General features: G+C 45.7%; 1 protein-coding gene across 1 annotated transcript; it reads right to left on the bottom strand.

Annotated features, from left to right (window-relative positions):
- Positions 1–1,103: 1,103 nt before the first annotated feature.
- LOC310876581 (uncharacterized protein) lies at positions 1,104–24,225 on the bottom strand. The gene is made up of 10 exons (XM_083790147.1): positions 24,108–24,225; positions 22,436–22,724; positions 21,462–21,517; positions 20,609–20,823; positions 19,039–20,258; positions 17,353–17,568; positions 13,111–13,234; positions 10,646–10,879; positions 4,556–4,900; positions 1,104–3,010 (listed from the first exon to the last, which is right to left on the bottom strand). Exons 2-10 carry the CDS (start codon positions 22,715–22,717, stop codon positions 2,577–2,579), a joined length of 3,126 nt encoding a protein of 1,041 aa, XP_083646273.1. The 5' UTR covers positions 22,718–22,724; positions 24,108–24,225; the 3' UTR covers positions 1,104–2,576.
- Positions 24,226–24,913: the final 688 nt, after the last annotated feature.

Raw genomic sequence — 24,913 nt, 5'->3', positions numbered from 1 at the left:
GGTGGACATGTTTGCCTGAAAAGGAATCTCGTCTGAACCTGAAACCTTTTCATGTCAAGCTGGACCCCCAATTGACACTTATTAGCCCGCGGACCCCCATTTAAAAACACATGTCAGGGACCCTCCATAAGAGAACATTTTTACGGCTCTATAGCAGTTTAATTTCAAGGACCCCCAGTTTGACTTGAATTAGTCTACGGACCCCCATTTAATGGCATTTCTATCTCTAGGAGACCAATATAAATATTGTAAAATCAATATTAATTTAACTCTGAGATTGTAGAAATGGAACCAAATGGACCCGCATTTGTACACTCTCAGAGTTACAGACCCATAAGGGTCCATTTGGTTGCAAACTATCATTTAGCTGGGGACCCCCTCGAACTTCCTCGGCCGGGGAACCCCCAACCTCCCAGTCTCAGGGCGGACACTCTACCCACAAGGCCACTGAGCTGGTATATATACATATTAACATATACATATATATTAACTGTATATGATGATTTCAGGTTTCAGGATTACAGGGACTCCCTGAGGACCCCCACATGGTAACTGTCATTTCTCAACCGTTTGGGACACGGGGCGGCTCGCCGGAACCGGGCCGGCACCCTGGGTGCGTTCCTGTGGGTCTGGAAGCTCCGGGGACCCCCACACGGAGTTGCACCACTTACTTCACACGGGTGCGATTTTTTCTTCTCCTTCTTCCATGAACGCTGATCATCTTTTACAGTACCTTCCCTCGAACTAGCACCACAGGATTCCTTTTAGTACTTACAAAATATGCAAACATCTCCTGGTATATAGGACTATCTTTGAATGCAAAAAGCTTGCCTGTGTTATTAGCAGGATATCTGGAGCGATTATCAACAGCTTTGCACAAAACTTTGTTGAAAGGTTGGTCCTGAAGGAAGGAAGGAAGAAAGAAAGAAAGAAAGAAAGAAAGAAAGAAAGAAAGAAAGAAAGAAAGAAAGAAAGATTGGTCCTGAACCAGGGAAGAACTGATTTACTTTTATTACCAGTATAACACCACAATACTCACCCATGAAGAACTGACTGCATGATCAAAATGACCAGACCATGAGCAACATTTATTTTTCTTGCCATATCATTATTAGTATAAGGTTATTATCAGCTACATTATCTCACTCGAGCAAATCCATATTGAATACTATAATACCTTTGAAGAAGCAACAAACCATTAAAATAAAGTAAAACATCCCATCAACAGTGGGTCACTTGGTGAGAGCGCGTACCAAATAAATAAAGCCTGAGTTATTTGTTTGCACCCGAAAATAGCTGATCTACACAAAGTCGATTGATCGACTATTTTCATATGTCGGGTGGAAACCTCATACTGTATGTCCAACTGTATGTAATTCAAATTCAAAAATGGCAAAAGTAGCAGAACTACAAGCTCAAAATGCTTTGCGCCGTGTCTTGAGCTTGCAGATCTGCTACTTTTGGCACTTTTGTGTAGTCTCACGTTGCCAGACTGTTGCCTCTCGCAATATCCAAATGCTTCCGTCATACAGTCTGGAGCAATGGAAAAGCTATCATGAGTCAAATATAAAGCGGAAGTGGAGCCTCCTCCCCACTTCCGTTTCGTCTTTACAGTCGCTAATATAAATAGAAAACATCTAAGCATACATAGCTTGTTGCTTAGCAGAACAGGATTTTATTTTATTTTATGTAAAGATATTTTAAAATATATTTTCGTGAACGAAAATAGCAGCTTCCTTACTCGTAGTGGCGTAGTTCCAGACTCTATATAGCATTCGGAGATTGTGGAATAGTTGTCTGGCTACGCGAGACTAACTTTTGTGTGCTGCTGTAGTATGATCATTGTGAAATCCATGATCCCGACCATGGTCGAAAAATGATGATGATTAATTAGGGTGTAAATTTTAAGAAAAAATAAAAAACACAAAATGTTAAAAAATTGAGGTTTGTGCCCAACAGCAACAGTATTTAGAATAAGTATAAATAAGATACAGTATAAGGCTAAACTCCTTCCTGTAGTTGGCCCAAGTTAGAATGCGACATTAAGGCTCTTTGCTGCATGTCATCAGCCTCTCTCCTGCCTCTCTCTGTTGCTCTAAAAACAAAAAGTAGAATCTAAAAAAGAAAAAAAACACATGAAGTCATCATCACCATGACACGAACACAGTAATAACTTTCAGTATCAGTAATAGCGTTCTAGTTCAGGCCTTCTTTCACTTTTTCAGATGCAATGAACATTTTTAAGCTCTTGCTTTGGATCGGTTGAAACACGAAGCCTGAGTTGTTGCCTGGCTGTGCATCGTGGCACGCATCAAAAATCTACAAGCTTGAAGCCAGGCTATTTCATTTTTCAGTGGTGCAACATAGACAGCTATGTGTGTGTCCCTGTGTGCACTGTGTCTGAGCACGGAAATAGCGTTTGTTCACCACCAAGTGTCACTGTTGCACAGCCTAACACGCAGACACAGACAGGCCAGGGAGGGCTTGTACAGTACAGTACAGTACAGTACAGTACAGTACAGTACAGTACAGTACAGTACAGTACAGTACAGTACAGTACAGCTCACTTCAGACTTTTATCCGGTCTCTATCTCCACAGTCTCGGCCACAGAGCATAGTTCACCGTCTCCATGTAGGATCACCACCTCCCCGACTTGCTGCTGCTGCTGCTGGCTGCTGCCGCCACGGACCACAATGCACTGCTCTCCGTCCTCGGACATGACCACCTCCACCATCTCCTCCCCCCCAACCTGAAGAGGGCTCCCAGAGGAGGCCATGACCAGAGGGGAGGCGGAGGAGGAGCTCGGTGTGTGATGATCGCCGACCACAGTCTGGACGTAGACCACAGTGTGCTCTGCCATGATCGCTCCTCCTCCTCCTCCTCCGAACGTGCTCTCGATGGCCCGCTGTGTGTGAAGCCTCCTCTTGGACATCCTCTGCTCCTGCACTCTCCTTCCATGTGACCTCTTCTTCTCCGCCGTGATCCCGAGCCTCTCTCCTCCTCCTCGAGCTGTCACACCATTATGACATTTTAATACTTTAGTTTGTGGATCGGCTATTTCCAAATATTTTTGAAAATGTTGTGAAAGTATACAAAACCTTTTCTACATGGAAATGATGATTATGCAAAAAAGAAAGAAAATAAAAATGCGATTATCTCAAAGATCGACGTGCGATTAGGTTGACTATTTCAGTGGTTCCCAAACCTTTTAGTATGTGACCCGAAAGAGAGATTTAATGTCACTACTACCTTAACATTTGTTTTGTTTTCTTTGATTTCTTCATGAAATTACCAAAACAAAATCAATGAATTTGTTTTTAGTTAATGTAGCTGTCCCAGTTATGGGTATGCTGTAATATTTTATTTAGCTTATTTTTCTGAAAATGCATATGGTAAATTGTATTTTTGTTTTGGGCAACAAACTTTATATTTCGGTATTTGTATGGTAAATGCATGGTGAGATAGTGCCATCTACTGTGCTCTGTATTTGTGGTCTGTTTGTCTGTTTCATGGGCAGGTTTAAGCAGCTAATCACCTCATTTCAATCACCTGTTGGGTTTGGGCATGTTTGGGCAGAACAAACAGAACAGAGGTGAAGAGAGGAGCAGGTCTTTCATGTCAGAGTCTCCACAAAAGATAAGAAAGAAAATAATATAAAAAAGAACAAGAACTTAACTGAACTCCTAAAAGTCTGTGCAGAAGGCGCATACGGTATGTTCCCAGTTGTTTTGTTTGGTGTCTGTAAAAGTTATATTGCCATTGTATCGTGTATTTGTTTGTGACATATGGACATTTCATTGTGAGAATATGGACAATTCATGGTCATTTAAAAAGACAGCATGACTGACTGACAAGGGCATTCATAATTTCATGTGGTAATAATTCATTGTGGTTAAAAAATATTATGTGATTTCTTTGCAGTTTTTCACGTTGTCGCTTGGGATAAATAAAAAGCCAAAAGGCCCTCGTGATATCAGTTGGGACGTTGTCTTATTTCTGCACCAGATGAAGATGGTTTAGGAGCAGTTACAGTTAATAAAAAAAAAGTGGGTGGGGGGGTGACTTTTTGAAAATGTTTTGAAATAAATACCAGTAATAATTAAAAACAAAATGTAGGAATTGAACCACAAATAAAGGGACCCATAATAATGTGTCCGCGACCCGCATGTGGTCCCGATCGACCCACTGTTTGGGAAACGGTGAACTATACAACAATGTTGATTTTGGCAAATTTTAGTTTAGTCTCATTTTAGTCACCTGGAATGTCTTAGTGTTAGTCTAGTTTTAGTTGACTAAATCTGCAGTTGATTTAGTCGACTAAAATGTATTTTGGTGGGCCTTGATGCCGTCGTAATGACTGATATTACACTTCCTGAAAATAGCCGCGCTGTGACACGTTGTGACACGTTGTAAGCTTGTAGATCTGCTATTTTCAGCATGCAAACAAGTGTAAAATGGCTTGTCTTTTACTTATACTGGTTCTCTTGTCCACTAGTCCCTTCCTAACATTTTAGTCTAGTTTTTATTTGTTGACAAAATTGTCACAGGTCTTACCCGCTCCTGTTTCCTCCTCATCTCTCACTCTCTCTTCTCCTTCCTCCTTCACAACGGCCGCCGGTGGCGGTGGTTTCCTTCTAGGTCTGCCTCTCAGCGGCCTCGAGTGGCTGTTCTCCAGAGCCGCCAAGGCCTCCAGAACCTCGCTTCCTCCCCTCTCCTCCCCCTGCTCCTCCTCTTGCTCCTCCTCCTCCTTGGCCCCTCCTCCTCCTCCTCCGTGCTGAGCCTGGTGTCTGAGCAGGCTCTGCCTCAGCGTGTAGGAGGCCCCGCAGTGGCAGCTGTGTGGCTTCTCCACCAGGTGAGACGACTTCATGTGTCTCCGCAGCTTGGTGGCCAGGATGTAGCCTGGGGGGGGGGGGCAGAGTAATATAGTAAGAGAGTGGCCACACTATAGCGTTGACTCCCATTGTAACAGTGGAATGCGGAAGTGCTCATTCTATCTTAATGGGATAGTTCCAGCCATAGGAGAAATGTTTGGAACTATAGTTGAGTCACAGACTAAGGTTCTGTGACCATCCTCTGGCAAGGATGTTTTGATGATTGATTTGACCTCTATGGACCCTTTATAAAAGATTTAGCTCCCAGGTCCCTCGCAAAAATCCCGGCATTTTTTGCTAGAGGGCCAAATTCAAAATGGCGTCCGGCGCCATAGCCAAAAATGAACTTTTGATCTAGAATCATGTATGAAGACACTTTTCCATACAAGTCAACCATGAGGATTCCAAATTTGACACAATTTTAATCATAAGACCTCGTTTTGTTCCCGGAATTCAAGATGGCCGCCATCCAGTGGAGTGAAAACATTACTTTTGAATAGGAAAGCAATCTATTTGGGGGTTGTAATTTTTACAGACACATGTGTCAGATAGCATTCTGTCACTGGTTTCTGAATCATCAGATTCAGGTGGCTCCACCCTCCTCCTCTGTGCATCATCCTCCTCCTCATCCTCCACCTCCTCACTCTCAACTTCCTCGTCATCTTCAACTGGTAGGTGTGTTGGGAGAGCAGGCCGCAGGTGGCAGACAGGACGACAGCGACCACCCACCAACTCTCAATCTGTCTGAGTGGTGCTTCAGTGTGGGGTGGAGCACTAGATACACCAAGTATTTGGTGTGGAGGCAGTGTTGGCGTAGGCTATCTCCATCTGGAGGGAGACCGATTCATTATTTTTTCTTCATTATCTTCTACTTGGCAGCACAGGCTTCTTGTTTCCATAGATTACCTGTCCCGTATATGCAAAGAACTATTGTTCTACCTCCTTCTCAAGGTCAAGGCTATCTCCACACCGTGAGAGCTGCTGCTGTGCCACAGAGATCTTTACCACCTTGTCATACACTGATGATTTTCCTTTGCCATAGAAGCCTGAGTTGGCATCACAGCCTGCATAAACAGTGAAGAGGATGGTGTCAGCTTCAGACTGCTCAATGCTGTAGTCTTCCATCGGTTGTTGTGTTGACAAGTTGATGCAATGTGGGCCAACAGCATAGAGTTGACAATCGCTGCATTCACATTCATTTTTGCAACCACTCATTGTTACTGACACTACACAGTAGTGTTTTGAATGCTTTGGCAGAGGGAAAGGTGTCATTCAATTTCATGTACGTGTTGTTAATGTGACAGGATGGTCTGAATTAACCTATAGCCAACTACGCCACCTGGGGAGTTGCGCCCCAGGAGATATTTACTAGAATATAATACTGAACATCCGGAGCACTGAATGACTCCCCAACACAGATTTGTTATACAATGGATAAAGGGCAGGCAGAAACGTGGTTACAAAGGTACAAAAATGGTTTAATTAGCAATTCATTCATTACACATTTCAGCAATAATATTAAGAATGGATAAAAGGTAGGATTAAGACAACAATGAGGTTCAGATTTAATGCTTGTATTCCATTCCACACTTCATAGTGGAATATATTAAAATCATATCACTCCCCGGGGGTTATATGCCTGATGAGCCTTCCAATAACTTAAACACAACTAAATAATAATAATAATAATATAATAAATCAAGCAATACTGTCGACCCCCTGGTGGCCTATCCAGCCAGTGGCTGTGTGGTCGATTCCCGACCGGGCCGTTGTGGAAGGAGTGGGGAGGGACTGTGTGGAACAGGGAAGCTTGTGGATTTTCCCCATAAATAATCCCCAGCAAAGCAGCAGGTGTGGTGCTGGCCCTAAAAGCACAAACGGCCATGTTAAACTAACACTTAAAACTACAATTCACAGAGGCAAGAACAGTGGAACCTACCACGTTAATGAGGGACAATGCGCACCGACGTAGTGCCTCACGCAGCGGAAGCCGGTAGGGAAACCACTGGAATAACAACAACAACAGCCCATGTTTACATTCCCGTGGCGTCAAAGACACCAAATGAAATACTGCAGAGGAGGAGGATAAACCACGTACCTGGGTGGCGTGGTGAAGCTACACCGCACACCCAGCACAAGACTCCAACAGGAGTGAGTGCCTGCAGAGCGTAGCCCAAAGCTAAAGAGACAAGCGGTCATAGTCAAGTTCATGGTCAAACTATCAAATGCCAGATATCGGTTAAACAATAAGATAAACATACCTGCACCAATATGCACAACCCCACGCTGTAGCCCGACGGGCCAGCAAGTTAGGCGTCAACTGTGTGGACACACCAGCTCAACCAGCAAGGTGTGGCAGCCACAAACCAGCAGCAGAGACAACCAGCTGACTAGCAAAGGAACCGCACTGCCTTTATAACGTTACCAATCAGCCCACTAATAAGTGGGCGGAGGATGGCTGTGACTCTGATCCATCCACCAACAAGGATGGGAGATGGGCCGTGTCATTGCACGTCCATCCTGCCACATTAACATGTGCCTTACACTTACACACAGGTCTCGCTCAGCATCTTTAGTTGAGTATGCTGCATGGTATGGGTCATTCACACATGATACGGTGAGCATCACAAGGATGATGGATTACACCTTGTGGACATAGTCCAACCACTTGTATGGGTTGCCTTCTTGATCTCGATCTTCCGCTGATGGAGTTGCCATCCTCCAGATCATGCCCATTTGGGCCACTTTCCGTGTGCTTCCTCTTGGCTTCTTTTCGGGTGTTGTGTTCCGCTCTTATGTGGGCCAAATTTTTAACATTTCTGGAGTGCACCAGCAGCTGCTTTTTGAGGATGGAGAGCCAGCCTGACTTAATTTTGCTGCCCTTGTTCATTGTACATTCAATCCACATGTCCTAGGCCATATTGGAATAATGGTTACCTGTGATGGACTGAGTGAAATTTGTACGAAGGAAGGCAACATGTTCAGCAGGAAGAGCTGTCAGCATCATCCCAGAAGTCAGGCAGCCACCTCCAATACTTATTGTTGTTGTATGCTACCATCCATGGCTGCATAGCACGCAGAGAGCTGCGTGCGCATGCACATTCTGCATTAGCTGTCATGAACAGGAAGTCCCTCCAGTAGTCTGCCATCTCACTGACCTAATTATCTAATTGGGAGAAAAGGTTGCTGATGAGATTCTTGAGATCTGCATCATCCACCAGTGCTGCATGAGCAGCAGCAAGGGCTTCCTGGGAGAGACTTGTATTCCTCAGAATATCAAGATTCTCTCATCTCCTCTGTTAGGTTGGATATCAGCCTCTCCTTGGCCAGCTGACTCATAAGTGCCTCATACATCAGCCTCAAGCAACGCAGCCCCTCTTATAATCTTGCCTTTCAGCGCACAATCAACAGATCCCTCAGCAATGACTCCTCCCGCGACAAGTAGATCTCCTAGCTCACTCCCCTTGTCAGAAGCAGTGAGTGCATTCTACGGCAATGAGACGTGGCGCTGCCGGGGGGAGGGCTGACAGCTGCCGGGGGTAGGTGGATGGATTATGACAGGTCCGTTCTGCTGCACTGTCGGTACATTCGGCAGCCGTGCTCCAGATGCTGCAACTGCCGGTAAACTGCTGGTAACAGCCGTGGCGCTGCCGGGGGGAGGGGCGGCATCTGCCGGGGAAACTGGGATTATGACACTCAACTGCCGCTCACTTCCGTGGCTGTGCGTTGGTCCAACATGCGTTGCGTCGTGCTTGCGGTTAGGGTAAGGGGTAGAGTGTTGGACTGATGAGAGAAACACTGTCGCCTGCCGTGGGTGTTCCGCGGCTGATGCCATGCGTTGCGTCATGCTTGTGGTTAGGGTTAGATTTAGGAATTGGGGTAGAGTGTCGGCCTGATGCCACCGAGAAACACTACTGTACCTCCTGCCGCGGGTGTTCCGCGGCTAATGCCGCTGCCAGAAAATGCACTCGCTCTCTCTCCCCCTTGTAGTGCTTGTTGATGGCACTCATCATCACACACTGTGTATGGAAAGGACCAAGAAAGGACAAGACGTCATGGTACTTGTCTGGGTTCTCTGCCTTGATCAGAGTGATGAGGACACAGGATGATCTCCCAGTAAAAATGCAAAGAGCATGCGTTTTGTGATACCTGCAACAGGGCCAGTTGAAGAGGACGAGGTTGAGAGTGAGGAGGAGGATGAGGTGGAGGAGGAGGATGATGCACAGAGGAGGGTGGAGTCATCTGAATCTGATGATTCAGAAACCAGTGACACAGAATGCTCTGACACATGTGTTTTGTGTCTGTAAAAATTACAGGCCCCAAATAGATTGCTTTCCTATTCAAAAGTAATGTTTTCACTACACTGGATGGCGGCTAGGGCTGGGTGCAATAACCGCAATACCGCCATACCGCCGGTATGTAACGCATACCGCGGTATCGGGTTCATTACCGCGGTTTAAAAAAGAAAACAAAAACATTTATTTTTTTTTTAATGAAATGAAAAGTGTATCATAATAAACAGTGACGCTCAGTCAGTCTAATCATGCCAGCAACACAACAACACCAGAGGGAGTTCAAAAAACCATGTGCAACCCAGATTCGGCACAAACAAGGATTGATTGATTGATTGATTAAAATATTTATTAACAGTTTGCAGAATTACACTACATTTCAAGCACAACTCAATACAAAGACTGTTAACTGTGAGTGGACACTTGTTTACAAGAGGGTCCACCTAAATTCATTTCACTCCTATGCCACAAAAATGTGGAACGCCCTACCAACTGTCATTAAGATGTAAATCCCTTGACTCCACCCACCCCTTTCCCCCCTCACTGTATACGTTTTTCCCCTTTTTACCTCCTTTATGATGATTTCCTGTTTTTGGCTTTATAGAAGTGCATAGTGTACAAAATGATATGATGAATTGAAAATGGTGGACCCTCTTGTAAACAAGTGTAATGCTTTATGGCAGGGGTGGGGGTAATAACCGCCATACCGGCGGTATGGGGGCCGGCAATAACCGCGGTAATAAAAATCCCATACCGCCCCAGCCCTAATGGTGTCAGATTTGGAATCCTCATGCTTGACTTGTATGGAAAAGTGTCTTCATACATGATTCTAGGTCATCTAGATCAAAAGTTCATTTTTGGCTATGGCACCGGACGCCATTTTGAATTTGGCCCTCTAGCAAAAAATGCCGGGATTTTTGCGAGGGACCTGGGGGCTAAATCTTTTATAAAGGGTCCATAGAGGTCAAATCAATCATCAAAACATCCTTGCCAGAGGATGGTCACAGAACCTTAGTCTGTGACTCAACTACTAGGGCGTTCATTAAAAAATCGATGCATCGAAGTCGAAGTGCGACACACTTGTGTGTGTGCCTGCACTGTTTAATATTGATTTAGTATTACATTTTTATGTTTTGATAATCAGCACTTTGCCATATAGATACATGTACTGTGCCATATTGCAGAGGCCACTGTGTATTTGAGCGCACGCACCTCCACCCCCCCCCCCCCCCCCCCCATCATAAAACGATACATCGACTCAACTTCGACTTTACTGTCTGACAAGTCGACTTGGAAAAATCTCAACTCGTTAATGCCCTATTTAGAACTATAGCCCATAGGCACCCGCTTTGCGGCCAGATCAAAGCATGTCGCTTGCTTTGATTGAATAATTGATTGAACACGTATTTGTATCAGACTATCCAGCATGTATCTTCCACCTCCCAAATCCATATAAATTTGGGCATCCTTGACTTGCTCACCCTTCCCACAGACACTGCAGCGGTGTGGCCTGTCGTCGCTGTGCAGTCTCTCGTGGGCCCTCAGGGTGTGCGGGTCCCTCAGTGCCTTCCCACAGTAGCTGCAGAGGAACACCTCCCCCGTGTGGGAGAGCAGGTGTCTGTGAAGCTCGGGCTTCTGGGAGAAACTCTGGTCACAGTGGGTGCAAGGGTAGGGTTTCTCCCCGCTGTGGATTCTAAGGTGGCCCTGCAGGTTGCCTGACGGATAATACACAAGACAGACATTTAGTAGAGTGCTTAAAAGACAGGCTACAGACATACATACTAGAGATGCTCCCAAATATTTCCAAAAGTAGTGAAAGTTTTATAACTACAAGCAAAAAAAAAGAAAACAAGAAATGATGACATAGTCATATTTGTCAGGTGAAACAAACACTGTCTCTGTTGTGCATCTGTCCCCCTTTTTAGTTTTCCTGCTCTCCAGTTAGCTCATAACATTAGCCGCTGTTATCAGGCGCTCCGCTCCGTGTTGCAGTGTGGTCTGGGTGCAGACTTCCGCGTGCACATGTCATAGTGTAGGAGGCAGCCAATCATAACTAGGTCGCTATACTACACGATTGGCTGGCAGCGTTTCAGAGTATGGGGTCAGACTCCCATTGGCTTAGGCGGCGTTGGGGGCAGCCAATCATTACGACTATGTCAGGTTTCACCTGACAAACTTGCTGATCTGCTACTTTGATGCTTTTGTGTGACGCTGTAGCATGATCAAGTAGGACGTTGGTTTTAGGAAAAACACAAAGAGTTAAAATATGCTCATCTGTTTTTTGTTTGTTTCTCCTCTCATTCTAATAAAGTTTATTAACAGGGCTGCACATAAGTGGTGCGCCACCGCGCATGCGTCGTCAAAATTCAAAATGCGCTGTCAATCAAGCGCCGGGAAGCGCTTCTGCGTACCAACAGCCGGGGCCGCCTAGAATGATTATTATGGCCAGAATACTAGTACATTCTGTGGCGAGAGCATTTCCCACCGACTGCCACTCAAAGTGGCTACTGGCCAATCACAGCGCGTCCTTACTCAAAAGGGGGAGGATTCCATGCTGCTTTCTGCTGGGAGCCTGGGAGGAGGCGGAGGGCGGTTGACAGGAAAACCTGACACAAATAGTTTCGTCTTCTCCGTTTCAGATAGCAAACTACTGTAGTCCCCGGTGTAAAAGGGCATGCTTTGGATGCTTTGCACTCTTCCCATTTGCCGCTGTGCTTGTGTTTGTTTTCCGGCTGCTGGAGCAGCATGGTTGCTCGTGTGCGATGCCGTCTCAGAACCCGAATCCGAGGAAACCATATTAGCGTCTCTCACAGCCTAGGCACCGGCCACCGACTTTTTACGGGTACTAAGGTTTTAGTTCCGACATAGTGGAGTGGGAAGAGTTTAAAGCATTGCGGACTGGCACTGCTGCTGCCCAACATGAACACCGTGTCTCGACATACTGTCCCTTATTATCGTAAAGTCGGGTAGTGTACACTGTTTATTTTTGCACCGAGGAGCCATGTGTGTCTGACTGTCTGACTGTACGTCGCCTCGGCTGAAAACAAAAGGGAACTAGGGAAGCCTGATGTATGCTTCGCCGTACGATGTGTCGCATGTTAAAAAAAAAGCTGATCTGCAAGCTCACAACGTGTTGCGACACGTTGTGAGCTTGCAGATCAGCTTTTTTCAGCTAGTAGATCGGTTATTTAAATACAAAATAAGAAAAAATCTAAATATTGCTTTGATGCTCATATTATCCTTAGGAAGTGTTAAGTTGTTTTTATTATAATATGCATTCCATAGGGCTGGACCACACATGGACCTAGAATTTAGCAAATTTAGATTTTTTTAATAATGGGATGAATCTACAACAAGAGCCATTCTAGGGCTAAATCTAGAGTTGCAATACCCTCCATTGACTCCCCACTCATCCAATAAATATTGTTTTGCTATAAGTTATTCATCCCTCTTTTATCCATCCGGCGAGACGGGTCGCCGCATTTTAGGAGCACCAAGAAACTCCTCCAGGTGCTCCTCTGAGTACTAGACCAAAAATGTTGTGTGCAGCCCTGTTTATTAATTATTTCCGTGAACATAACCATGTGATCCCTTTCTTTATGTACCCAATCTATTGGGTTTTATATCTGTATGTTGTTTGTATGTCTGGCCTCGTGGGGAAAGATGTATGGGGAGGATTGGGAAGGGAGTTGTGGGAGAAAATATAAAAACAACGTATTTTATTTTATTTTATTTTTGTGAAACTTGCATATGATGTCATGCTCACACTCAAAATATGGAGATAATTGGTCTCTGCCCCGACAGCAATGACATATGTTGGCGGAAACTCTGTGTCAGACTGAAAGCCACGGAGTATTCAGCATTGTGTCATTCTGATATATATTTCATTGATATCGAATGTTAACACCTTTAAGGATCGGTCAGACTGATAATACTGCTGGTATACCTCTCTGCCTGAAGGCTTTGTCACAGTGTGGACAGACGTGGGGTTTCTCTCCCGTATGGAGCTTCATGTGGTTCCGCAGAGAGCCTGAGTTAGCCAGCAGCTTGGAACACACTGGACACTGCATCTATAGAAGGAGAGAGAGTCTGAGTTAGCCAGCAGCTTGGAACACACTGGACACTGCATCTATAGAAGGAGAGAGAGTCTGAGTTAGCCAGCAGCTTGGAACACACTGGACACTGCATCTATAGAAGGAGAGAGAGTCTGAGTTAGCCAGCAGCTTGGAACACACTGGACACTGCATCTATAGAAGGAGAGAGAGACTGGGTTAGCCAGCAGCTTGGAACACACTAGACACTGCATCTATAGAAGGAGAGAAGAGAGCCTGAGTTAGCCAGCAGCTTGGGACACACTGGACACTGCATCTATAGAGAGAGAGAGCCTGAGTTAGCTAGCAGCTTGGAACACACTGGACACTGCATCTATAGAGAGAGCCTGAGTTAGCCAGCAGCTTGGAACACACTAGACACTGCATCTATAGAGAGAGAGATCCTGAGTTAGCCAGCAGCTTGGGACACACTGGACACTGCATCTATAGAGAGAGAGAGAGAGAGAGAGAGAGCCTGAGTTAGCCAGCAGCTTGGGACACTGGACACTACATCTATAGAGATAGTCCGACTTAGCCAGCAGCTTGGAACACACTGGGCACTGCATCTATAGAGCTTTGCAGTTCCACCCCCTTTCATGACAACGCCAGGCCCAGGAAATAATTCCCAATGCATTTTTCCCACAACAAACACAATATTTTGGACTAAACAAATAATTACAAAGGAGAAAAACAACAAAAAAAGTGCTGTTTCTTTTTTCTTCTTTCTAACACTTATCCCGCTAGCATTTATTGAAAAATTAGGATCTAATTCACGCCAGCATTTTTCCCAGTTGAGCTCTTATTTTGAAAAGCCACATTTCCATACTACCGGAAGTGAACATAACCTAGTAAGTGGAACAGGTCCTGGACAGGCCTTGTTTACAAGATGGGTCTATGCCGGGGCACTGGAGGGCTCCACATCGCCGGCTCTGTGCCATCAAAGAAACGTTGTTTTGACCAAAAATGCATTCTGGGACAAGGAATAGGAGATACAGGCGATTGAAAGAAACAGATAGAATGGATTATTATGGCGAGGATGATCTAAGATGGCCATGGGCGATACATTATCATGACAACCACAGGTAGCTACCCGATGCTAACGCAAGTAGCCTCATGGCTTGATCGATCGAAAGCGCTATAAAGCACAATTGCCATTGATCTACGCCAATGGCGGTAAGCGTAGTATTAAATAATAGGCTTCAATTGACCTAGATCTACCTAGATCTATTCCTGGGCCTCATGGTGTCGTCATGAAAGGGGGCGGGACTGCAACGCTCTATAGGAGACAACACAAGACAAGACCGACATCATGGGATGTGTTGCATTCTGTAGTCCAGTCGGTTCGCAAACTTCTTTTCATTTCAGGAACCATGGTTACATGGTTTGACCAAACATGTTTTGTCTGATGGGCGGAACACAGCCATCGAACACAAGTGTTTGGTCAAGCTAAAATCTAAATTGCCAAAAACATTGCCTAAACTAGACAAAGTGCCAATCGGCACAGGTCTCCACCAGGGCAGGTCAGGTTGTGGCCTCATGGTGGCGCTATAACAGGCTGTTGAGGAAGATTTGGGCCGGAGGTTCGTGTTGGAGGGATGCAGGTACAATGTTTTTCCATGTGTGCATACATAAGTTGTATACAGATCGATGCAGTTATAGCTAAAAACAGGAATTGGCCTGTTATAGCGCCACCGTGAGGCTGATTTTGAGGGAAAAATTGTGGCATGTCGTCCTCGGCCTAGTGAAAATGTGCGTGTATAATTTAACGGAAATTGCACACTGTGTTTGTGATTTGTGGCCTTTTTTCGAAATGGACGAATCGTGTGAGCTTTGGAAGCCAATCTTAGCCAATCAGGATGGAAGATGGGAAATGGTGGCGCTCCGTGTTGATCACATGACTATGGAGATAGTGTATACCGATTTGCGTGAAATTTGGATAAAATCTGAAGGAGTAATAATAGAAAATGTGTTTTACATATGTCGGCCTCCTGGTGGCGCTATAAAGAGCAGATGTGAAAAATTCCAGGCAAAGGTTTTTCCTTGGCCTCTAGGGAGTTGGCATACAAAGTTATCCACAGATCCGTGCAGTTAGAGGTAAAAACACTTTTCGGCCAGTTATAGCGCCACCTTGAGGCTGAGTTGAAATTGTTCATGTGGCATTTCGTCCTCGGCCTAGTGGGAATGTGGGTGCACAATTTCATGGAAATCACGCGATGTGTTCATGATTTGCAGCATTTTGTTTGAAACTGAGCACTCCTGTGAACTTTGGAAGCCAATCTAAACCAATCAGGATGGAGTCTGAGAAATCTGAAAGACCCGTTTCGTTGAATGGCTCTAGAGAGACTGTGTACCAATTTGCGTGATGTTTGGACAAAATCTGTAGGTGTACTGTGCAAAAACTTGTTTTGCACAAAGCGGCCTCCTGGTGGCGCTATAACAGGCCGTTCTGGAAAGTTTGGGGCAGAGGTTCATCGTTGGCATCCAGGGAGTGTGTGTGCAAAATGTGGCATCGACCGGGTTAACGGTGGCCGAGATTAGCTGCTCACGGACACACGGACGGACGGACGGACACACGGACGGACACACACACACACGGACGGACACACGGACGGACGGAGTGCAAAACATACTCTCCCCACATGCCTTCGGCCTGGTGGAGACAACAAACGATAACAATATTCAGTATCAATATTCTGAAAAGCTATTTAAGTCCTCTTGAAGGGGGAGCTAAAATGAAATGCATTTACCGTAGTTAACTAAGGAAACGTACGTACTAGAAGTCCAGTCTATGGATTGTTAAGACGTTTGTTTAGGGCATTAAATGTGGCCGTCGCTGTGACTGGTTTCGTTTCATACAATAACACTGGATTCATGTCTCCTATAACGTATACAGTAGCAGTGTATACTGTGTGATTTCAATGTCCGTGTCAACCGTGTGTTCATGTATGTTTGTTTGTTTGTTTGTGACTATGAGCACCAGTACCAATGAGTACCAAAAGTGGCGCTGTTGTGCCAGAAACAGAGAGAGAGAGATAGTGCTGCACTGTTGCCTGCTAATGAGAGAGAGAGAAGGGAGGGGGGGGGGGGATTGCAACACTCAGTTCACACAGGTGTGATTTTACAGCGAAGATGGTAGATCAAGCTTGTAAATCGGCAATTTTCGCTATTTGTTGTATCGTCTCTGTTGGGGGGAAACCTCACACGTCACAGTGTTGTTTTTGGCAGCAAATTTTGATTTTAATTTTAGTCGTAGTCTCTTGAATAGTTTAAATATAGTTTTAGTCACATTTTAGTCACCTGGAATGTTTTAGTGTTAGTCTAGTTTTAGTCGACTAAATATCATAAGATTTTAGTCGATTAACTCTACAGTTAGTAGAATAAAATGTATTTTGGCGGACCTTGATGCCGTCGTAATGACTGTTTTTACACTTGCTGAAAATAGCCAATCTACAAGCTCACAACGCGTTGCAACGCATTGTGAGCTTGTAGATCTGCTATTTTCCAAGTGTATTACTTATACTGGATCTCTTGTCCACTAGTCCTTTCCTAACAATTAGTCTTGTTTCTATCTGTTGACAAACTTAGTTTTAGTCATCATAGCTTAGTTTTCATATAGTTTCCATTTAGTTTTCGGAGTGGAAAAAGGTAGTCGACGAACATTTTTCGTCTTAGTTTCGGTCGACAAAAACAACACTGATGCGTAGGGTAGGGTTAGGCCTTACCTTTGGGAGTTGCTCGTGTGCTTCCTTCTTGCAGTAGTTCAGGCGGTGGATGCCTAGTATAGGGTTAGGCCTTACCTTGGGGAGTTGCTCGTGTGCTTCCTTCTTGCAGTAGTTCAGGCGGTGGATGCCTAGTATAGGGTTAGGCCTTACCTTTGGGAGTTGCTCGTGTGCTTCCTTCTTGCAGTAGTTCAGGCGGTGGATGCCTAGTATAGGGTTAGGCCTTACCTTGGGGAGTTGCTCGTGTGCTTCCTTCTTGCAGTGGTTGAGGCGGTGGATGCCTAGTATAGGGTTAGGCCTTACCTTTGGGAGTTGCTCGTGTGCTTCCTTCTTGCAGTAGTTCAGGCGGTGGATGCCTAGTATAGGGTTAGGCCTTACCTTGGGGAGTTGCTCGTGTGCTTCCTTCTTGCAGTGGTTGAGGCGGTGGATGCGCAGGGAGGGCCGCCGTGCGAAGGCCTTGCCACACAGCTCGCACACGTAGGGCTTCTCTCCGGTGTGCAGCACCATGTGCTCCTTGAGGTCCCTCTTCAGCCCGTAGCTCTTCTGGCAGAAGGCCCAGGGGCAGGAGAACGGACGCTCGCCTCGGTGGCTCAGCTGGGAACATTCAGTATTATTATTATTACAGTGCACTGCAGTGTTGTTTTCGTTGACTAAAACTTTTTTCTCTGACGAAAACTAAATGGAAACTAAATAAAAACTAAGCTATGGTGACTAAAACTAAGACTAAATATACTGACAATTTCTTCAACAAATAAAAACTAGACTAGAACGTTAGGAAGGGACTAGTGGACAAGAGATCCAGTATAAGTCATTTTACAATTTGTTGCATGCTGAAAATAGCAGATCTATGCGCTGTGACGCGTTGTGGGCTTGTAGATCGGCTATTTTCAGCAAGTGTAAAAACAGCCATTACGACGGCATCAAGGCCCGCCAGAATACATTTTAGTAGACTAAATCAACTATAGATTTAGTTGACTAAAATCTTATGATATTTAGTCGACTAAAACTAGACTAACACTAAAACATTCCAGGTGACTAAAATGTGACTAAACTAAGTGAAAACTATTTAAGAGACTAATGACTAAAACTAAAATCAAAATCTGCTGCCAAAAACAACACTATTACGGTATTAGGGTAACTGGATCCAAACTGTTCATTTGAGAGACAGAACAGAAGTGTGTTGCTTGTGTGGGACAAGTCGGACGTAGGTTAGAAACCTAAAATGCCATGCTCTTAATCCATTTAGACCTGAGGACCATTCTACAAATGCCTTCTAAAGTGTTCTGAAAAACCCTATGTTTCTATGTCAGTCGTTCTCAAACATCATCATGTTTATTTTAACAGGCTTAAAGAACATCTTGCTGGAAAATTTGACAATGAAGAAAAGAGACAATTTAAATGAGAAAGCTAACTATTAGGGAATTTGACACAATGTGGGTGGGTCTCAATTTGTGGGACGCCTGAAAAGTCTTGCAAATGTAGGGCAAAGGGGACGTCTGGTCATCCTAATTTATTTATTTATTATTGAACTGTACTGTACAGCATACTTTTGAGTACATACAGTACATAAAACTGATAATGTACTATATGTTAGGAAAGTGCCCCATCTGGTGACAAAGCAGAGGTACTACATGTTCCCATTTCATCTGCGTGTGTGTGTCAGTATATTTAGTCTTAGTTTTTTCAGTCATCATAGCTTAGTTTTCATTTAGTTTCCGTCAGTGGAAAAAGGTAGTCGCCGAATATTTTTTGTCATAGTTTTAGTCGACAAAATCAACACTGTTGTGTTGTCGTCCCAGCTACTGCATAATCTGCATTGCATTGTGGGATGTTCATAGCAGCGTAGTGTGTCCACTGCTGCATACTGTATTATTTCCAGTATTTAGAGTGCATTTCATGTACTAATGAATAGCTACTAAGCTTCTGGACATGCAAAAAAAATTCACATACTAATTTGGGAATACTGATGAATAGTATAATTGTGTTGGTACGGAATTTCCGACAAAGCCTAGCATCATTCAAGCAAAGAAGCAAACAAACAACAAGCCAAGCGGTTTACCGTACCTGGTGGGCTTTGTAGTTCTCAGCAGAGCTGTAGTTCTTCCCGCAGTGCTCACAGCTGTAGGGTTTCCGGTCCGTGTGGGTGAACCGGTGTTTCTTTAAGTGACACAACTGGTAGAAGCTTTTGCCACAGTCGGAGCACTGGTACCGTCGCTCCCTGGCGACCGCCTCGGGTTCCGATTCCTCCGATCGCCTGGCGACGACGCCTTCCGCGGACAAGCGCCCCCTCGTGTCGGCACGATCGCACGTTTCTGCGGAAACGCCGTCATCCCCGGTACCGGGCACCACAACAGCGGCCTCTGGTGCGTGGTTGTTGCTGCTGCTGCTGGCACGCTGTCCGTTTGTCTGTCTGTGTGTCGGCGGCGGCGAGGACGCGTGCCGCCGTTTTGCTTGGGGGGAGAGTTGGCCAATCAGCAGGTGACGTCGACGGGGTTTCAATGCCAGACGGGAACTGTGTCTGACGGGAGGAGGAGGAGGAAGAGGAGGGGTGGAGGAGGTGTAGGAGTCCTGGTGGTCAGTCTGTCTACACTTTGCTGGGGCGCAGTCTGTCTGTCTGTCTGCCGCGGCGCAGTCTGTCTGTCTGTCTGCTGGGGCGCAGTCTGTCTGTCTGTCTGCCGCGGCGCAGTCTGTCTGTCTGTCTGCTGGGGCGCAGTCTGTCTGTCTGTCTGCCGCAGCGTAGTATGTCTGTCTGTCTGCCGGAGCGCAGTCTGTCTGTCTGTCTGCGGCGATGGCGCTCTGTGGGTGGGTCACTGCGCACGCCGACTGTGCTCCTGGCGTCTGTGAGCGTGCGTCTGAATGGTCGACTCTGTCACAGAGCAGCGTGGCGGTTGAGGTGTGCGTTTGGGTCGCGGCGTTGCCCTGTGGGCCGTGCGCGGCGTTGCCCTGTGGGCCGTGCGCGGCCATGCCCTGTGGGCCGTGCGCGGCCATGCCCTGTGGGCCGTGCGCGGCCTTGCCCTGTGGGCCGTGCTTGCGCGGCGGCTCTGTTGTCGTCGTTCCTGAGCCCCGCCTCATCGTCCTGCACGTGGACAGTTGACTCCTCCTCCTCTTGGACAGTTGACTCTTCCTCCTCTTGATGATGCGTTTCCTGGAGTCGCCATTCTTCTCCGTTTCCTGCCAGCGGCTGCTCCTCCTCCTTTGCGTTTGCTCCTCCTCCTCCTCCTGGTCTGCGAGCGTGTCGGTGAAAACCACGCTCTGTTCTGAAGGGTTTGTCGTCGTCTCGCAACCTGGAGCGAGGCGACAGGCAATCACACGTCAACCCATTAACTAGCAATAACTAGTAATTGGCCGCCGACCCCCATCTGAAAATGTGTTGTTCCAGGGACCCCCCCCCCCCCCCCCAGAAGCAAAGCTTCCATTTTCAGATGGGGGTCTGCGGCCAATTACATATAATTTCTGGGGTCCTTGACATGAAAGTTTTTAGAACCACTCATAATATAGAAACATGGGAAAACTGTCATGATTTAGAAGACATTTTGTAGAATCAACCTCAGGTCTAAATGGGCTAGGCAGCTCACTCTAACTTCTAATAACTTAATTGCGACTATATCCACAACTTCAGTAACCTATGGTGCACCTTGGTCTTGTCCAGTCCCAGCGTGGAGTGGTTGGGGTTTGGCAGTTGGACCTTCCCCTCCGCGGACACCGTACAACAGCAACTCGGTTCCTGAGTGGATGTCTTGAGACACGTGAAGACACACATCCACGCAGCCCGCCTTACACACCTCTCCTCCACACACACACTGCACTGCCACATTCTGCTGCCCTGCGCTCTGCACATGGCAGGCAAAGCTGGACACACACACACACACACACACACACACACAGAGGGGGGGGGGGAGAGAGAGAGAGTCAGAGGATTTAATACAATCTGAGAATACATTTCTTACCAAGACTGTTCTTCACCAATGTGTTTGTAAAGGTGTCTACTAACATATCCCACAATTGGTTTCTATTCAACCACCCTATGGGAATTTTTGACAGCTGCTGAAAGTTGGGGTACCATCAACAACCATTATAAGGCAAAATGTTCTAGATTTCCGTATGCTTTAAGTAGCATGTCATATGTCAAACTAGGGTTTTTTCATGATTCTGAAATCTGAATCCATTCCAAGCATTAGTTTTGCACAAAAAACACTTTTACTGACTGTAAAAACAGTCATAGCCGTCATCACAAAATGTGATGAGGTCAGCACATTTAGGCACATTTGGGCAAGTGGCTATGGCCAAACTAGGGGGTCTATGGCCAAACTAGGGGGCAAACTATGGCGTTTTCATGATTCTGAACCCATTCCAAGCATTAGCTTTGCCCAAAAAACAATCTAAATTACGATACTGGGGATTTTGCTGTGCACTAATAGTTTACTTCACATCTTGCGTGCGTGCGTGCGTGCGTGCGTGCATGCGTGTGTGTGTGTGTGTGTACTCACCTGATCCAAATGGGTTTGTTCAGTAGAGCTATGTCCGGCTCCATCCCCATCACTGCCTACAAGTACAGCACAACACTTTATCTTACACCGACACCGTTGCCTTTTCAGTTCCATAACAACAACAACGGTAATAATAACCACTGCTGCATATTGTTCTTCCAGAAGTTTCAGGTGCTTTAAATTATATTACAGTTTGATATGTGTATTTGTGTGAAAACATAGTTGTTTAAGTTTTTTGGCCATTTCTGTCTCATTAGTGTTGGGTCCTCCTCATGATACATCCATCCATCCATCCATCTTCAACCGCTTATCCGTAGTCGGGTCGCAGAGAGCTCCAGACTTCCCTATCCAGAGCAACATTAGTAACTTCCTCCTGGGAGATCCCGCAGCATTCCTAAGGCCAGTGAGTCGATGTGATTCCTCCATCTGGTCCTTGGTCTGCCCCGGGGTCTCCTCCCAGTGGAGATATAATCCATCTGGTCCTTGGTCTGCCCCGGGGTCTCCTCCCAGTGGAGATATAATCCATCTGGTCCTTGGTCTGCCCCGGGGTCTCGGGGTCTCCTCCCAGTGGAGATATAATCCATCTGGTCCTTGGTCTGCCCCGGGGTCTCCTCCCAGTGGAGATATAATCCATCTGATCCTTGGTCTGCCCCGGGGTCTCCTCCCAGTGGAGATATAATCCATCTGGTCCTTGGTCTGCCCCGGGGTCTCCTCCCAGTGGGACGTGAGGACCTCCCTAGGGAGACGCCCGAGACACGTCTGTGATGTACTGTAAACAAAGTCTGTCTGGAGCGGTGGACGATCATCCTTTCTTTCACTCGGAAAATGAAATTTGCAAACGCGATCGTCGGTTTCTTTAGTTCTGGGCCGTTGAATAAAGCTTGTTTTGACCAGAAAGAACGCAACGTGGGAAAAGAATGTGAGAGATACATGTATAGTATTTGTGTAAATCAGGTCAGTGTTATTCTGTTCACCTGTTCTGTCTCCATGCCGTGTGTCGGACATTGTCTGGACCCTGGTTCAGAGGCCATGATGAGGTCACCACCACCATCGGGGTCAGCGCGTTCCAGCCAGACCCGTTCCCGGTCTGTCTCCTTCCCTAGGAGCACGCCGGCCCGCAGGGAGCGGCCCACCCACCACAGCCCCAGCCTGCCCTCGCAGCATCGGGACGGACCCACAGCACAGCCCTCGGGGAGCAGGCTGGACAGCAGGGACATGAGAGGAGACAGGCTGGGAGGTGGAGGGAGGCTGGCCATGACCACCCTGTCATGGAGAGAGGAACATAGAAGGATTCAAGGGGGAACAAGAGAGGAATCTGTCAGAGATAGGGCTTTAAGCAACTATTCAACTAGTTGTTGGTACTATACTGTTCACTAGTTGATAAGAAAAAAAGGCGTTTTTTTCTCCTGTTTTTGTAGGCATCAAGATGATATCACCAATGTATACAGTTTTTACATGTACAAATATTATAATACAAGTTTTTTTTTTTTTACACAATAGGTATAGTTAAACGACTAGTTGACTAGTAAACTAGGCAACTTGTAGGAGTTGAGTCATTATATTTAGTTTGACGATGGTTCCACGGTTAATATTGTGAAAAAAATAGCCGCACGACAATAGCTGAAGAATAGCCACCTAGTCCGGCTATTCTCACAATGTTTGCCTCTTTTGACAAAGTCATTCAAAATGTGTAACTTTAGAAATGTGCAAATTACGCTTTATAAACTATAAAGTTTGTATAAGCTATAACACCCATCATTGCATACTGTACAATAAGGTTGGATGGCCCTCCTTGCGACAAGGTGAGACCAACACTGTTTTTTATTTGTCTATAAAGCTCTAATTAGGAATTCACCTTCTTATTTAAACTATTTCTTATCATACACACTTATTATTTGATGCTTGAGACCATACCTCCACTACATCTGGAAAATCTGCTTTCAAGTGCGCTGCCGCTGCCCCACACACTTGGAACACCTTACAGACTTCACTAAAGTCTTGTCTCCCAACGTCATTAAAATAAGATCTGATTGCAAAAGGGGTGAAGTGTCCCTTTAATAAACAGAACAGTCTGGCATGGTGAGGAATGGATAGACCAAAAGAAGCTGGTGAGATCATATTGGATGAATGACATGGGAGAAGAGAACAGGCAGAGGTGAGACCTTGACTTGATGCTTGCTTGACATATCACATGATTAAGACAATTCATTAAGGTATTAGTATGTAGACCGACCAGCATTTGCTTAGAGACTCATTCTGATCTTGCTGATTAAAACATTCTCGTTCAGTATGTGTTCATAAAGCTGAACCAGGGTGTGATTGATGTCACCACCATCTGTATCTAACGCAGGGAAAACACTTTCTGGCCAACAATCATCCCCACCGAGTCGGAATGTCGGACATGAGAGGAAAGAGAAATACTACATAACTAACCGGCGAGCTGTTTAAACAACTAACTTAACACACAACGAGATGGTTGTCGTCAAACATCATATTATCTGTTATTGCGCTGTCACTGAACATTTGTTGTTTCCAGGCACAGTTAGCACACTAGCTAACCAACGCAAATAAGTGCCTGTAAGTCATACGAGTAGCCTACAGGTAAAGACATTAAAGATAGTTAATTAAAATGAACAGTGTACTGACTTGGAGCGTGCTTAATGTCGTGGATATAGTTTTCTACAGTTTATTCCACTGTAAACTCTGGGAAAGCCATCGTTCTCCAGCGAAAAACATCATAACAGGAAATACTACTCCGACTCCGGTCCGCTGAATAAAAGGTCCGATGAGGAACATGGATTTGGAATGTTTGGTGTGTGTGTGTGTGTGTGTGTGTGTGTGTGTGTGTGTGTGTGTGTGTGTGTGTGTGTGTGTGTGTGTGTGTGTGTGTGTGTGTGTGTGTGTGTGTGTGTGTGTGTGTGTGTGTGTGTGTGTGTGTGTGTGTGTGTGTGTGTGTGTGTGTGTGTGTGTGTGTGTGTGTGTGTGTGTGTGTGTGTGTGTGTGTGTGTGTGTGTGTGTGTGCATTGCTAAAAACAAATGCAAAAAGCTGGCTAAATACTGTTCTGTCTCAGCTACTATGGGCAGTCTGTCTGTCTGTAGAAGGCGTTGTTTCATTTATCCCTAGGTGGCTTAAAAAACCCAAAACAAACATCCTGTCTAGTAGTGTCAAGTAAGTGTCAATGTATGTCAATGTAGTGTCAATGTATAACCTAATTCTGATCAGTGTTTGGGTCTATTGTATTACGCCTTTTGTGCAGATCCAAATAAAATAAATCAAATGTGTGTGTGTGTGTGTGTGTGTGTGTGTGTGTGTGTGTGTGTGTGTGTGTGTGTGTGTGTGTGTGTGTGTGTGTGTGTGTGTGTGTGTGTGTGTGTGTGTGTGCGCGCGTGCCTAATCCCTAATGTTGCCTACCCCTGCTGCTTGATATTGATATTTTGGTTATAACCAAAAC

Source organism: Protomyctophum parallelum (assembly GCF_964188405.1).
Source record: "Protomyctophum parallelum genome assembly, chromosome: 2".
NCBI lineage: Eukaryota > Metazoa > Chordata > Actinopteri > Myctophiformes > Myctophidae > Protomyctophum > Protomyctophum parallelum.
The sequence above is the reverse complement of the archived record's forward strand: the minus strand, read 5'-3'. Positions and strand labels throughout refer to the sequence as shown.

Bases quoted from the DNA above. Each gene is read 5' to 3' on its own strand.
- LOC310876581 (XM_083790147.1), bottom strand. From the start codon at position 22,717: ATGGCCAGCCTCCCTCCACCTCCCAGCCTGTCTCCTCTCATGTCCCTG. The intron at 10,880-13,110 runs GTATACCAGCAG...ATTATCCGTCAG, and splicing joins CAAAGCCTTCAGGCAGAGAG to GCAACCTGCAGGGCCACCTT. The intron at 4,901-10,645 runs GTGAGCAAGTCA...CCCCCCCCCCAG, and splicing joins CTGCAGTGTCTGTGGGAAGG to GCTACATCCTGGCCACCAAG.